Here is a 15860-nt window from a genome sequence, read left to right as displayed (position 1 = left end):
TGCTTGACATCCAAAAGATTACAGACCCACAATTGGCATCTCTCACCCTTATGACCACTAACAATTGACTCTCTTTCCTCTCCAAAAAAATAAGAATATTACGAGAATTAATTTAATCAATATCTTTCCCTTTCTGTAACCTTCACCCAAATTCAGCCAACAGATTTTGGCTTTCTTTTACTAGTGCCCACACAGTTTTCTTTCGGATGCGATGTTAAACCGAGGCCACATCTGCCCTTACAGGTGGTCATAAAAGATTCTGTGGCACTATTTGAAGAAGAGTAGGGGAGTTTTCCCTGGTGTTTATCCCTCTGCCAATACCTAAAACAGATGATATGGTCATTATCACATTGCTGTTTATGGGAGCTTGCTGTGCGCAAACTGGCTGCCATGTTTCCCACATTACAACATGACTACATTTCAAAGAGTATTCAATCACTTTGGAACATACTGAGGTCATGAAAGGCACTTCAGAAACACAAACTCTTTCTTTTTACTACTTGAGACATGAAAGGTCACTCACTGTGCTTCCTTGGTCAATCTCAGGTCGCTCCAGCGCAACAGTGATGCAGTTTAGGAAAATAAAAGCCAAGACGATGTAATCAAAGAGCTTGTGGGCGATGATCATTTGACACATCAGGCGGAATCTAATCAGACAAGAGTAGAGGACAGAATTGGAATCGTCACTCAACTGGCAAAGAAAGCTCAGGGTGTTGAGGTAAATTGGCACAAGGGCACTGACCCCTACCCTCAGGGGAACAAGCCCAAACCTGAGGAGATCATCTGTCACCAAGTACGAAATGAAATATTTAACGTCCGGCAGCAGAGACAAAAGAAAATCCACACAAATCTAAAATAAAACCAGAAAATGGTAGAAATACACAGTTGGCATCTGAAAGAGAAAGAGACATCAATGTGTTGGGTGGGTTGTTGTCTGGCAAGTTCAAAAATAAACAGTAAGGTATTCCACTTTCTGGAGACATCCAAATTTAACAAAGGAAAAATACAAGCCTGGGATTTGTACCACTGGGAGTTCCTGTGGCTCCCAGTCGATGAACCATCAGCAATGGTGAAACCAGGTGTACCAGGCTCCTGAATGGTGAAGGTGGGCCTGGCTGGGTTTCGATTCCAGACCTGAATCATGGCCTGGACCCTTACCATTTCAACCCTCACTAACCCCCAAAGAACAAAGGATTTTAAAAAACTTTTCTTTAAGCTTTGCCCCCTTACAATGGGGGTGTTTTAACTTTCTAGAGGGTAGGGAGGAATCCGCCTCTCCCCACTCCCAAACTGGCAGTGCACAGGCGATTTCCACACCTCTCGGAGAAGACAGGCATTTCTAAATTAACCAACTCCCCCCTGACCCCATGACCTTTGGCAGGCTGGAGTCGAAGTCCCGTGCTGAATTCATAACAGCTCTTAGAAATAGGGGAGAGGCCATTCAGCCCCCCGAGGCTGTTCTGCCATTCAATGATGGATCTGCATTTTAACTCCAGCGCAACAGTGATGCAGTTTAGGAAAATAAAAGCCAAGCCGATGTAATCAAAGAGCTTGTGGGCGATGGTCATTTGACACATCAGGCGGAATCTAATCAGACCTTTCCTGGTTTTACATGCCTTAACACACTTGCCCAACAAAAATCAGTCAGTCTCAGTTTTGAAATTTTCAATTGACTCCGCCATCATCAACAGCTTCATTGGGGGAGAGAGTTCCAGATTTCCCCTCCCCTTTGTGTGAAGAAGTGCTTCCTGATATCACCCCTGAATGGTCTAGCTCTAATTGTTAAGCCCCCCTGTCTGGACTCCCCAGCCAGAGGAAATAGTTTTTCTCATTCTACCCCATTAACTTCTTTACCATTTAAACTCTTAGATGTATATAGCCCTGCAGATTTCTGGCAATAAAGTCTTATCAGAAAATCTAGTTGGATAGGGCAAAGTAAAATTGGTTATACATTCTGCTGATTACCATATTCTACATCTTACCTGTTCTGGGGAGAGAATAAGTAGACTGACCAATCGGCCCGGGTATCACACCAGTCCGGCTTGTAAATTTCCACCATCTTCTGAATTCGGAAGCATAGGCTCTGCAACAAAGACATGCAAACTAATTAAGGTTAGCAACAACCAATATCTTGTCCAATTTGTGAATGCTGGTCCCTGTCCATTACTGCAATGGAGGATGAAAGCAGCATTCTTTCACCTATGGGACTGATAAGGAGGGTCTTCTTCCTCTATTAGAATTGCTAGATGAAAATAGACCAAAATCTATTTAGTTTGCCTCACGGAATTTTAGAATAGTACAGTACAGAAGGAGGCCATTCAGCCCACTGAGTCTGTGCTAACACTTTCAAAGAGCAATCCACTCCTCTGATCTCTCCCATATCCCTGCAATTATTTCTCCTTCAATTATTAATCAAATTCCCTTTTGAAACAGTAAACTCCACTCTATCAGGCAGTGCATTCCAAATCCTGGCCACTTGTACAACAAAAAGCTTTTCCTCATGTCACCTCTGGTACTTTTGCCAATCACGTTGAATCTGTGCCCTCAGGTTATAGACCCTTCAGCCATTGGAAACAGTTTCTCTTTATTTACTCTAGCTAAACCCTTCATGATTTTAAACACCTCTATCAAATCTCTTCTTAGCCTTCTCTGCTCTACAGAGAACCACCCTGGTAGTCACATGATACAATGATAATGGAGTTGTTGACCAATCACAGTGATCAATCTCTATCAATGAGCCTACAACAGACCCAGACGTGAGGTGAGCAAAACTCCCAGTGGTGGAGAGCTTTGGGAACCATGGTCTGAACTTTGGAAGCCTGCCGAGGCGGGATGCAGAGGGCCCCAGAATTTCTTGCCCCTTTGCCGGCATGGTCCCGCCTCCGGGCCATTTTTAAGGAGACCAGATCAGGAGTGAGACGGGCTACTTGCCCACAAGCGTCGGGTAGCCCATTAAGGGCCATATAAATGCCCCCCTACCACGCTGACTGGCAGATCCCCTACAGTGGCTGAAACATTGCCAGAGAAAGGAGGCGGCCTCTTGGCAATACACCGGGGGTGCCCAGCACGCCTATTCACTATTTAAGCATCCCCTCCATGTAGCTGACTTACAAATGGCGTCAGGTTGCCCTGTGGAGGGGTCTGGCAGCTGTGGCTATTTGTATTCTCAAAGGTTTTACAAGTGCTGAGGACTCACCTCCATCTCGAGGTGCAATCACATTCCCCCATCCCTGCATCAGCAGGCTTCCACTCTTTCAAATGCTGGAGGGCCTGCTATTGGCCCTCCAGTATCGGGAGCCCATCCACTGTCCTTAATTGGACAGCGAGCGTGCCCTCTGGCCATTAATTGGCCAATGCAATAGGGACCTGGAAATGGGGTCCTAACCCCAAAACAAAAACCCTGCCCCATATGTCCAAAGTCACCTGTTCCTCCCAAGCATGCTACACAAGATGTCACTTAACCAGGACAGTTTTAGCAACTAGAAATCTAAGGGACAAGAGTTTGACAAAGCCTCAAACCAGCCTCTGGTTGGCACAAGTCCACCATGCCCTTCTAACGAGTCTTCAGCTGCCCAAACCTCAACATCATCTTGCAATGTAAGGCCTCCCATTTCTAGACATTTCATTGCCACCACTCTTCTGGCGCAGGTCTATGGGCTTTCAGACCACAGTCCACATGGTGAGAGAGTAGATCCAACAGTCAATGAAGTCCTTCATTCCACCATTCAAGTCCTTCCATTTCAGTTCCACTCCATCTGCATCATCAAAATCACTCTGGTCAAAGCCACCAATTACATCCTGTTAGGCAATGATGCCTTCCAAACAAAGTCCACATTCCCAATTCCTTCCTTTCCAATCTTCACCACATTCTATTGGTTCCCTGTGCCCCCCTGAATTAATTTCCAGATCAGCATCTGAATCTCCAAATCCCTTCCTGGCCTTTGCTACCCTCTATCTTAGTGACTTTTTTGCAGTTCTCCATCATCCTCTATCTGTTGATGCTGGTTCATTGCTTACTCCCAGTTCTTCTTCTCCAATCAAAGCTGCTCTTTCAGTAACTATGGGGTAGAAATTAGACAAATGGAAAATTTACAGCATAGCAGGAGGCCATTCACCTTGGGTGGTTGTGCAATCTGATGCCAGTATTATATTCGGCCTGATTTAGGAAATGCGCTACTGACTTGCCCATTTTGAGACACCAGTCAAGATGAATCTCTGCCCTCTGGGACTCTCAACCCCAGGTCACTTTCCTTTGCTATTTCCTTCCTTGCCTTCAGACGTCTCCTTAAAACCTGAATCTTTGACTCTACCTGCACCCCTCCACTTAAACTCCCACTTTAGTGTCCATTCTTCTGCCTGATTAACTTGTTCTGAGACTTTTCATTGTGACGAGAAGCTCTATATAAACACAAGCTGTTCCTGTTACTGATTCAAATCAGTTTGAAAGGATTAGGTTACTAGCTACCGACCAGACTGATGGTTACTGGAATATCAATTCCCCAGGAAGCTCATCAAACTTCATTAATGTTACATTAAGAAATTGTAAAATGCAATCGAGGTATTTTTGGACCAGTTCCCATTAGATTTATTTATTTCTGCGCATATGTCACAGGGTTAGGTGTTTAGCAAGTCACTTGTCTCCATTGAGACCTTGTCGGTCTGAGACAATAGCTCAAAAATGTCCTTAATTCCAGTACAATTAAGATTCATTTAGCAAAGGTCACATGGACAGTGTACAAATGCATAAAATTTGCATGTATAATTACTTTTAATGCTAAACGCCCAGCAGTTAAGAGCTGTGTCATTCGTGAATTAATTTCCCTTATGGCATTTAACACCTACTGGGTTTTACCATCAAAAGGTGTCTTCAAAATCTACCTTTTATACATTAAATTTTGCAGGGACTTCCTTGAAAACTTTACTGATCATCTTGTGCCTATGGGGAAACCCATTAGACTGCCTTTAGTACCAGTTACACCTGTAGGGAGTGCTTTGATAGTAGTTTTCAATGTCATGGATGTCACTCTCCTGTCACCCTGTTCGAATGGTGATATTATGAGCTGTCCCAAACCAAATTCGCCCCGAGTCCCATCCACCCATCACTCCTGTTTTTGCAGATCCCCATTGGCTGCCGGTCCAGCAACGTCTGCACTTCAAAATTCTCGACCTCGTTTTCAAATCGCTCCATGGCCTCACCCCTCCCTATCTCTGTAACCTCCTGTCCTCTTCACCTTCACCATTCTCTTCCTCTTTTCCTTCACCTCTGTCTTCTCCTCTCTCTTTCTGCCCTGTTCCCCTCACAAAACTACCTGCAGTTCTGTACCTAATTGCCAGTCCCATTCCGAGTTCATGCAGATAGCTGTGAGGTATGAAAGGGTCACAGCATCTCAGTAGGGACCCTCCTTTGAATTTGGCATTGAGACACATCGGGATGGAAATAGACAAACAGGCGATAGCAAATGCACAGCCCGTTTTACACTCCGCCCTATTAATCTTTTCCATCAACAGTTCTGACAAAGAATTTGACCTCAAACCTATTTCTCTTTCTCTGCAGATGCTGCCTGACCTGCTGCATGTGTACAGCCTTTTTCTGCTTTTGTTCTAAATTATCCCATCACTTGCCGTATTTGTTCACTATACATGTAACCCATGTTCTTACTGACCTGGGAATGAGCAAAGCCAATACTGGACAGCAGGAATAAGATAACAGTCCGACTCTAGGACTGACGGTCTGCCAAACTTGACATTGATGAAATTGGCCCTCTCTAAAAAAGGCCTTTAAAGTTAATCGGAAATCTTTTTTAGAAAGGGGAACAGGGATAGCTCCCCACACTCCTTTCTTCATTTTGAAACAGATCTTGGATTACACAGGAAAAGCCTAGTCAACTTACATAGTCAATTTCCTCATCGTAAACACTCCTCTCTTTTCTGTTGTTCATCTTTGGGAAGATCTCCTTCACAATGTGTGGGCCTTTGCCGTTACAGTCCCTGTGGTCCATGGTAACTGTTGCTACGCTGTTCTTTCTCCCCGACGACTGCACGGTCGGGACCAGGAGGAGTTCTGGCAAGTCACCGGAATCTTTGGTGTCCAGGGAGAGTGCCCGACGGTGCAGCAGGCTCGAACTGTGGACCACCTCAGATCTGATGTCATCAGGGTCGTCGGAGGAGGAAATCCTGCGCCTGTTGCCGGAGAGGAGCGACTCATGCTCACTGGAGTGAGGCTTCCGTTTCAGGCTCGAAGCGCGGCCCATGCTATTCCAACTGGCCCTCCGGCTTCCCCAGCTGCTGCCAGCACCCCACGGGATGTAGTGAGAGCTTCGGCGGCTCGACTGAAAAGAAGACAACATGTGGTTACCACCTGACCCTCGGCCCATGACACCAAGATCTCAAGGATGCTTCCCTTGATTGTGTAACCATTCAGCTGCGATTTGCCAACCCGACAGTAGGGTAGATAAAGAGAGGGTCATCCTGATAGGTTAAGATGAAGATGCTGACAATCTCAGCGCAGTACTGAGGGAGTGCTGCGCTGTCCGAGGTACCGTCTTTCAGATGCGACATTAAACTGAGACCCTGTCTGCCCTCTCAGATGGGGTCCGGGTCACTATTTCGAAGAAGAGCGGGGGAGTTCCCCCTGGTGTCTGTGCCAATATTTATCCCTCAACCAACATCACTAAGAACTAGATTATCTGATCATCATCACATTGCTGTTTGTGGGATCTTGCTGTGCACAAACCGGCTGCTGCATTTCCGACATTACAACAGTGACTACACTTTATTGGCTGTAAAACGCTTTGAGATGCCCAGTGGTTGTGAAAGATGCTGTAGAAATGTAAAACTTGCTTTTTTTTTTGGTTTATAAGGAATGAATGTAAAATCCAGTGACTTGGCATCTGGGCAAACTCCGCAGTCAATTCTGCACATAGCAAAATGTCGCAAAGAGCAAGGGGAAGACTGATAGGAGATTTTAATTTTCCCAACATTGACTGGGATTCACTTAGTGTTAGAGGTCTAGATGGAGCAGAATTTGTAAGGAGCATCCAGGAGGGTTTTCTAGAGCAGTATGCAAATAGTCCAACACGGGAAGGGGCCATACTGGACCTGGTGTTGGGGAATGAGCCGGGCCAGGTGGTTGAAGTTTCAGTAGGGGACTACTTTGGGAATAGTGATCACAATTCGGTAAGTTTTAGAGTACTCATGGACAAAGACGAGAATGATCCTAAAGGAAGAGTGCTAAATTGGGGGAAGGCCAACTATAACAAAATTCGGCAGGAGCTGGGGAATGTAGATTGGGAGCAGCTGTTTGAAGATAAATCCACATTTGATATGTGGGAGGCTTTTAAAGAGAGGTTGATTAGCGTGGAGGAGAGACATGTTCCTGTGAAAATGAGGGATAGAAATGGCAAGATTAGGGAACCATGGATGACAGGTGAAATTGTGAGACTAGCTAAGAGGAAAAAGGAAGCATACATAAGGTCTAGGCGGTTGAAGAAAGACGAAGCTTTGGAAGAATATCGGGAATGTAGGACCAATCTGAAATGAGGAATTAAGAGGGCTAAAAGGGGTCATGAAATATCTTTAGCAAACAGGGTTAGGGAAAATCCCAAAGCCTTTTATTCATATATAAGGAGCAAGAGGGTAACTGGAGAAAGGATTGGCCCACTTAAGGACAAAGGAGGAAAATTATGCGTGGAGTCAGAGAAAATGGGTGAGATTCTAAACGAGTACTTCACCGAGGAGAGGGACATGACGGATGTTGAGGTTAGGAACAGATGTTTGATTACTCTAGGTCAAGTCGGCATAAGGAGGGAGGAAGTGTTGGGTATTCTAAAAGGCATTAAGGTGGACAAGTCCCCAGGTCCGGATGGGATCTATCCCAGGTTACTGAGGGAAGCGAGAGAGGAAATAGCTGGGGCCTTAACAGATATCTTTGCAGCATCCTTAAACACGGGTGAGGTCCCGGAGGACTGGAGAATTACTAATGTAGTCCCCTTGTTTAAGAAGGGTAGCAGGGATAATCCAGGTAATTATAGACCGGTGAGCCTGACGTCAGTGGTAGGGAAGCTGCTGGAGAAGATACTGAGGGATAGGATCTATACCCATTTGGAAGAAAATGGGCTTATCAGTGATAGGCAACATGGTTTTGTGCAGGGAAGGTCATGTCTTACCAACTTAATAGAATTCTTTGAGGAAGTGACAAAGTTGATTGATGAGGGAAGGGCTGTAGATGTCATATACATGGACTTCAGTAAGGCGTTTGATAAGGTTCCCCATGGTAGGCTGATGGAGAAAGTGAAGTCGCATGGGGTCCAGGGTGTACTAGCTAGATGGATAAAGAACTGGCTGAGCAACAGGAGACAGAGAGTAGCAGTGGAAGGGAGTTTCTCAAAATGGAGACGTGTGACCAGTGGTGTTCCACAGGGATCCGTGCTGGGACCACTTTTGTTTGTGATATACATAAATGATTTGGAGGAAAGTATAGGTGGTCTGATTAGCAAGTTTGCAGACGACACTAAGATTGGTGGAGTAGCAGATAGTGAAGGGGACTGTCAGAGAATATAGCAGAATATATATAGATAGATTGGAGAGTTGGGCAGAGAAATGGCAGATGGAGTTCAATCCGGGCAAATGCGAGGTGATGCATTTTGGAAGATCCAATTCAAGAGTGAACTATACAATAAATGGAAAAGTCCTGGGGAAAATTGATGTACAGAGAGATTTGGGTGTTCAGGTGCATTGTTCCCTGAAGGTGGCAACGCAGGTCAATAGAGTGGTCAAGAAGGCATACGGCATGCTTTCCTTCATCGGACGGGGTATTGAGTACAAGAGTTGGCAGGTCATGTTACAGTTGTATAACTGTATAACTTCCCTTGCAATCGCAGGAGGTGTAATACCTGCCCATTTACCTCCTCTCTCCTCACTATCCCAGGCCCCAAACACTCCTTTCAGGTGAAGCAGCGATTTACTTGTACTTCTTTCAATGTAGTATACTGTATTCGCTGCTCACAGTGTGGTCTCCTCTACATTGGGGAGACCAAGCGCAGACTGGGTGACCGCTTTGCGGAACATCTCCGCTCAGTCCGCAAGCAGGACCCTGAGCTTCCGGTTGCTTGCCATTTCAACACTGCCCCCTGCTCTCATGCTCACATCTCTGTCCTGGGATTGCTGCAGTGTTCCAGTGAACATCAACGCAAGCTCGAGGAACAGCATCTCATCTACCGATTAGGCACACTACAGCCTGCCGGACTGAACATTGAGTTCAATAATTTCAGAGCATGACAGCCCCCCACTTTACTTTCATTTTTAGTCATTTTTAGTTATTTTTTCTTCCTTTTATTTTTTAGCATTCCTTTTTACATTTTTTGCATTTATTTCATTTCATCTTAGTTTGTTCAGTTTGCTTACCCACTGTTTTTTTCAGGTTGTTTTTCTTCAGGTTTGCACTTGCTGATGTTCTATATTCAGTATATTCACACCTAATCTGTACTAATGCTTTGTCTTTCAAAACACCATTAACATATTGTTTGCCTTTGCTCTGTGACCTTTTGGTCAGCTATGTGGCCTGGTCCAATCTGCACCTTCTCCTTTGTTATCTCTTGCCCAACCCCCACCTCACTTGTTTATAATCTGTGACTTTTCTAATATTTGTCAGTTCCGAAGAAGGGTCACTGACCCGAAACGTTAACTCTGCTTCTCTTTCCACAGATGCTGCCAGACCTGCTGAGTGAATCCAGCATTTCTTGTTTTTGTTACAGTTGTATAAGACTTTGGTTCGGCCACATTTGGAATACTGCGTGCAGTTCTGGTTGCCACATTACCAAAAGGATGTGGATGCTGTGGAGAGGGTGCAGAGGAGGTTCACCAGGATGTTGCCTGGTATGGAGGGCGCTAGCTATGAAGAGAGGTTGAGTAGATTAGGATTATTTTCATTAGAAAGACGGAGGTTGAGGGGGGACCTGATTGAGGTGTACAAAATCATGAGAGGTATAGACAGGGTGGATAGCAAGAAGCTTTTTCCCAGAGTGGGGGATTCAATTACTAGGGGTCACGAGTTCAAAGTGAGAGGGGAAAAGTTTAGGGGGGATATGCGTGGAAAGTTCTTTACGCAGAGGGTGGTGGGTGCGTGGAACGCGTTGCCAGTGGAGGTGGTAGACGCGGGCACGATAGTGTCTTTTAAGATGTATCTAGACAGATACATGAATGGGCAGGAAGCAAAGAGATACAGACCATTAGAAAATAGGCGACAGGTTTAGATAGAGGATGTGGATCGGCGCAGGCTTGGAGGGCCGAAGGGCCTGTTCCTGTGCTGTAATTTTCTTTGTTCTTTGTTCTTTGAACATGGTGATGTTAGTTGAGGGAGAAATGTTGGCCAGGCCAGCAGGCAGAATTCTCCTGCTCATTTTATTAGTGCCATGGGATCCTTTACATCAACTGATGAAGGGAGACTGGGCATTGGTTTGACATCTCAGCTGAAGGATGGCACTTCTGACAGTGCAACATTCCCTCTGTCCTGTTCTAAAATGTCAGCCTCAATCATGTGCTCAAGTCTGTCGAGTGGGAGCTGTAAGAACAATAGACTGTTGAAGGATTACTAAATGGCTGAATTGGACATTCCAATTTTTGACTGGGCTTTCTGAATGCTTCTGAGAGAGAAACCAGACAACAAAGGACTTGTTGAAAATCAAAACGTTTGCCACTTATCTGCCTCATGATGTGAAGAGGTTGTGTATTTAAAATTGGATAAAGCTTCGCCACCAGAACCATGAGGTTTCGAGTATTAGGGGGACTGGCGTATGAGGAGAGACTGCAGAAAGCTCGGTTCTTCAGCCCTGACCGGAGATGATTGAGTGCTGAGTGTACAGAGGTAGGTAATGTACTTTCCCTGTGCAAGGCCCTGTCAGGATTGGTTCGACTGAGGGGGATTCCAGTCTGCATAATGTCTCCTGCCTGTGGAAGCCTGAAGGTTAAAATTGGCAATCCAAGGATACTGAGGGAAGTGAGAGTGGAAATTGCAGAGGCACTGGCCATGATTTTCCAGTCTTCCTTCGATTCACGGATGGTGCCAGAGGACTGGAGAGTTGCAAGTGTGAAACTCTTGTTCAAAAAAGGGTGTAAAGATAACCCAGCAACTACAGGCCAGTCAGTTTAACCTCGGTGATGGGGAAGCTTCTAGAAACGATAATTCAGGACAAAATTAATAGTTACTTGAGCAAATGCAGGTTAATTAGGGAAAGCCAGCACGGACTATGTTTAGCTAATTTGCTGGAGTTTTTTGATGAGGTAACAGAGAAGGTTGATCAGGGTAATGCTGTTGATGTGGTGTACATGGATTTCCAAAGGGCATTTGATAAAGTGCCGCAAAACATGGATATGAAATTGGCTGAGTGACAAGAAACAGAGAGTAGTGGTTAATGGATGTTTTTCGGACTGGAGGAAGATTGTAGTGGAGTTCCTCAAGGGTCAGTGTTGGGACCCTTGCTGTTCTTGATATATATTAATGACCTAGACCTTGGTGTACAGGGCACAATTCCAAAATTTGCAGATGATATGAAATTTGGAAACATTGTGAACTGTGAGGTGGATAGTGTAGAACTTCAAAAGGACATAGACAGGATGGTGAAATGGGCAGACATGTGGCAGATGAACTTTAATTCAGAGAAGTATGAAGTGATTCATTTTGGTAGGAAGAATACAGAGAGACAATATAAAATGAATGACGCAATTCTAAAGGGGGTGCAGGAGCAGAGGGACCTGGGTGTTTATGTGAATAAATTATTGAAGGTGGCAGGACAGGTTGAAAGCGCAGTTAATAAGGCATACAGTATCCTGGGCTTTATTAATAGGAGCATAGAGTACAAGAGCAAGGGGGTTATGTTGAACTTGTATAGAACACTGGTTCGGCCTGAACTGGAGTAGTGTGCCCAGTTCTGGGTGCCACACTTTAGGAAAGATGTGAAGGCATTAGAGAGAGCGGAGAAAAGCTTCATGACACTCATTCTGGGAATGAGGAACTTCAGTTATGTGGAAAGATTGGAGAAGTTGGGACTATTTTCTTTGGAGAAGAGAAGATTGAGAAGAGATTTGATAGAGGGGTTGGAAATCATGAGGGGTCTGGACAGGGTAGAAAGGGAGAAACTGATCCCATTGGTGGATGGATCGAGAACAAGAGTGCACAGAATTAAGGTAATGGGCAAAAGAAGCAATGGCGACATGAGGGAAAAACTTTTTCATGCAGTGAGTGGTTAGGATCTGGAATGCACTGCCTGAGAGTGTGATGGAGGCAGGTTCAATCGAGGCCTTCAAGAGGGAATTGGATTGTTAACTGAAAAGGAAGAATGTTCAAGGCTTCGGGGAGAAGGCGGGAAAGTGGCACTAGGTAAATTGCTCTTTCGGTGAGCCAGCACCGACATGATGGACTGAATGGCCTCCTGATGTGCTGTAACAATTCTGTAATTCTGTGATGTCAGGAGAGGGTTGAGTTACAAGCTGGTAAATAACTTCCTCATTTTTTAACCTCCCACCCACTTGGTTATTGCTGGTCGAGTAGGGTTAAAATTAACTGCCCTGTGACTGTGCAGCACTTTTAGACGTCCTGAGGATGTGCAATGCACCATGTAAAGGCAAGCTCTTTCTTTCTCTCACCCAAAGTGCCTTGTATTCATGTGAATGTTAACAGGCTGTTCAACCACGGTATGCGCCACAGCTGGACCTGATCCTGTTGTCACCTGTCAGCCTTAGGCTTTCCAACTGGAGCCACAGGGTGGCAATCAGGAGACGATTCTGCCCCTCCATACCCCAGGGATGTTGAGGCAGATTGCGGGATTGCTCCTGGTACCCTGGTTGAAATCAGGTAACACAACACAAACCAGGGATCAAACTGAGATCAAACGGTCTTGTTCTATACTACGCCTTCTGTAAAACTAAACCTGGCTCACACCTCTCAGACTATCAGTTGAGAATTTAATTGAAAAATTAAACACTCTTACTCACTGTATCATATCCCAAATGCAGGATATAGGGTTAAGGGGGAGTTAAAGCTACACGTAAATATTCTGACTGTAAGCACCATTAATAATAAGCACTCCTTGTTGAAATTACCCTCACAGTAAGTACCAGGAGCCATAAGTACTCCCACTGTTTAGTACGCTCAATGAGATATGTGAATGAGTTGTTTAAATCTCCCCCTAATTCATTATAACCAGAGACCCAGTCAAACTGAACACTCACTCTCAAAATATGTGCACTCGGAGCTCAGTAACATTTTGATATTTTGACCTATTTGGAGTGGCTTTCATTTAACTTAGAAGATAATTTATGATTATATGAGATTTGGTTTACAACAGCTACTCCCACAGGTAAACCAGTCATGTGAAATGTTGATTAGGACTAAAAAAGCAGCAGACGCAATGTAACAGTCATCAATATTGTCCAGTTTCGCATATCACACCAGTGTTGAGAAAATGGGGAGTTGCTGAGCACATTCATAGCAATTCACACTCTTAATGCTAGAATGCCTTTCCTGGTGGTAGTAGGGGACAGTATAGTTAGGGGGATTGACACTGTTCTATGCAGCAAAGAACAAGTCCAGTGTTGCCCGCCCGGTGCCAGGGTACGGGACATCCGCTCAGGGCTGGAGAGGAACTTACAGTGGGAGAGGGAAGATCCAGTTGCCGTGGTCCATGTAGGTACCAATGACATAGGCAGGACAAGGAAAGAGGTTCTGCATAGTCAGTATGAGGAACTAGGCGCCAAGTTAAGAAGCAGAACCTCAAAGGTAATAATCTCTGGATTATTACCTGAGCCACGTGCAAATTGGCACAGGGCAAATAAGATTAGCGATAAGTGGCTCTAGGACTGGTGTGGTAGAAGTGGGTTCCGGTTTGTGGGGCACTGGCACCAGTACTGGGGAAAGTGGTAGCTATACCGTTGGGACAGTCTACACCTGAACTGTGCTGGGGGCGGTGTTCTAGCGAGCCACATAACTAGGGGAATAGTGGGGGAAGGGGATCAAATTTGGGAAGATATGGTAAATCAAGGAGTAGAGACAAGGCAAGAGAGAAAGGTATTAAGATGGGAAATGATAAACAGCCTGTGACAGGAAGGAACGGAGCGTACAAATCTAAGAATAAGTCAACAGATAAGGCTAGAGGTTACAAAAATAATAAAAGGACAAAACTAAAGGCTCTGTATCTGAATGCACGAAGCATTTGAAACAAAACAGATGAACTGAGAGTGCAAATAGAAATAAATAAGTACGATCTGATAGCCATTATAGAGGCATGGCTGCAGGACGACATAGATTGGGACTTGAATATTGAATGGTACATGGCATTTAGGAAGGACAGGAAGCTAGGAAAAGGTGGAGGGGTAGCTCTGTTAATTAATGATGGTATTAGTACAATAGGGAGGGATGACCTAAGTTCAGGAGACCAAGATGTAGAAGCAGTTTGGGTAGAGATGAGAAATCATAAAGGCAAAGGTGACTTGTTGGAGTGGAGTACAGGCCACCTAACATTAACCACACTGTAAGACGGGGTATAAAGGAAGAAATACTAAAAGCAAAATACTGCAGATGCTGGAAATCTGAAATAAAAACAAGAAATGCTGGAAATACTCAGCAGGTCTGGCAGCATCTGTGGAGAGAGAAGCAGAGTTAACGTTTCAGGTCAGAGATGAAAGGTCACTGACCTGAAACATTAACTCTGCTACTCTCTCCACAGAGAATGCTAGACCTGCTGAGTGTTTCCAGCATTTCTTGTTTTTATTATAGCAGGCTATACTAGACCTGGTATTGTGCAACGAGACAGGATTAATTAATGACCTCATAGTTAAGGCGCCCCGAGGTAGTAGCAATCATAATATGATTGAATTTTATATTCAGTTTGAGGGAGAGAAGAGTGGGTCCAAGACTAGTATTTTAAACTTAAATAAAGGCAATTATGAAGGCATGAAAGCAGAGCTAGTTAAAGTGAACTGGTAAATCAGGTTAGGGGATGCGTCAATAGAGATGCAGTGGCAGGCATTTAAGGGGATATTTCAGAATGCACAGAATAGATACATTTCAACGAGAAAGAAAAATTCCAAGGGTGGGACCTGCCATCCGTGGTTAACTAAAACAGTTAAAGATAGTAGCAAACTTAAAGAAAAAATTTATAATTGAGCAAAGATGGGAGGCAGGCCAGAAGATTGGACAGAATATAAAAAATAGCAAAGAATGACTAAAAGATTGATAAGAAAGGTAAAATTAGAGTACGAGAGAAAGCTAGCTAGGAATATAAAGACAGATAATAAGAGTTTCTATAGATATTTAAAAAAGAAAAGAGTTAACAAAGTGAGCGTTTGTCCTATAGAAAGTGAGTCTGGGGAATTAATAATGGATAATAAGGAGATGGCAGATGAATTGAACAGATATTTTGCATCAGTCTTCACTATTGAGGATACAAGTAACATCCCAGTATTAGCTGTAAGTCAGGAAATGGAAGGGAGGGAGGAACTCAAGAAAATTACAATCACCAGGGAAGTGGTACTGAACAAATTGTTGGAGCTGTGGGCTGACAAGTCCTCGGATCCTGATGGACTTCATCCGAGGGTGTTAAGAGAAGTGGCTAGTGGGATAGTTGATGCGTTAGTTTTAATTTTCCAAAATTCCCTAGATTAGGGGAAGGTTCCGTTAGATTGGAAAATAGCGAATGTAACTCCTTTATTCAAAAATGGAGGGAGACAGAAAGCAGGAAACTACAGGCCAGTTAGCTTAACATCTCTCTTAGGGAAAATGTTAGAAGCTATTATTAAAGAGCTATAGCAGGACATTTAGAAAAATTCAAGGTAATCAGGCAGAGTCAACATGGGTTTGTGAAAGGGAA

General features: G+C 44.4%; 1 protein-coding gene across 1 annotated transcript in view; it reads right to left on the bottom strand.

Annotated features, from left to right (window-relative positions):
- Nucleotides 1–15860, bottom strand: part of cacna1ia (calcium voltage-gated channel subunit alpha1 Ia) — a 235991-nt gene that overhangs the window by 119670 nt on the left and 100461 nt on the right. The window contains exons 15-17 of the mRNA XM_068020062.1: nucleotides 5892–6329; nucleotides 1983–2083; nucleotides 524–647 (exon numbers count right to left, since the gene is read on the bottom strand). Of these exons, the coding sequence (XP_067876163.1) occupies nucleotides 524–647; nucleotides 1983–2083; nucleotides 5892–6329 (663 nt within the window). The remainder of the gene's footprint in view (nucleotides 1–523; nucleotides 648–1982; nucleotides 2084–5891; nucleotides 6330–15860) is intronic.

The sequence above is a fragment of the Heterodontus francisci genome, chromosome 41, assembly GCF_036365525.1.
Source record: "Heterodontus francisci isolate sHetFra1 chromosome 41, sHetFra1.hap1, whole genome shotgun sequence".
Lineage (NCBI taxonomy): Eukaryota > Metazoa > Chordata > Chondrichthyes > Heterodontiformes > Heterodontidae > Heterodontus > Heterodontus francisci.
This window is presented reverse-complemented; position numbering and strand designations above follow the sequence as displayed.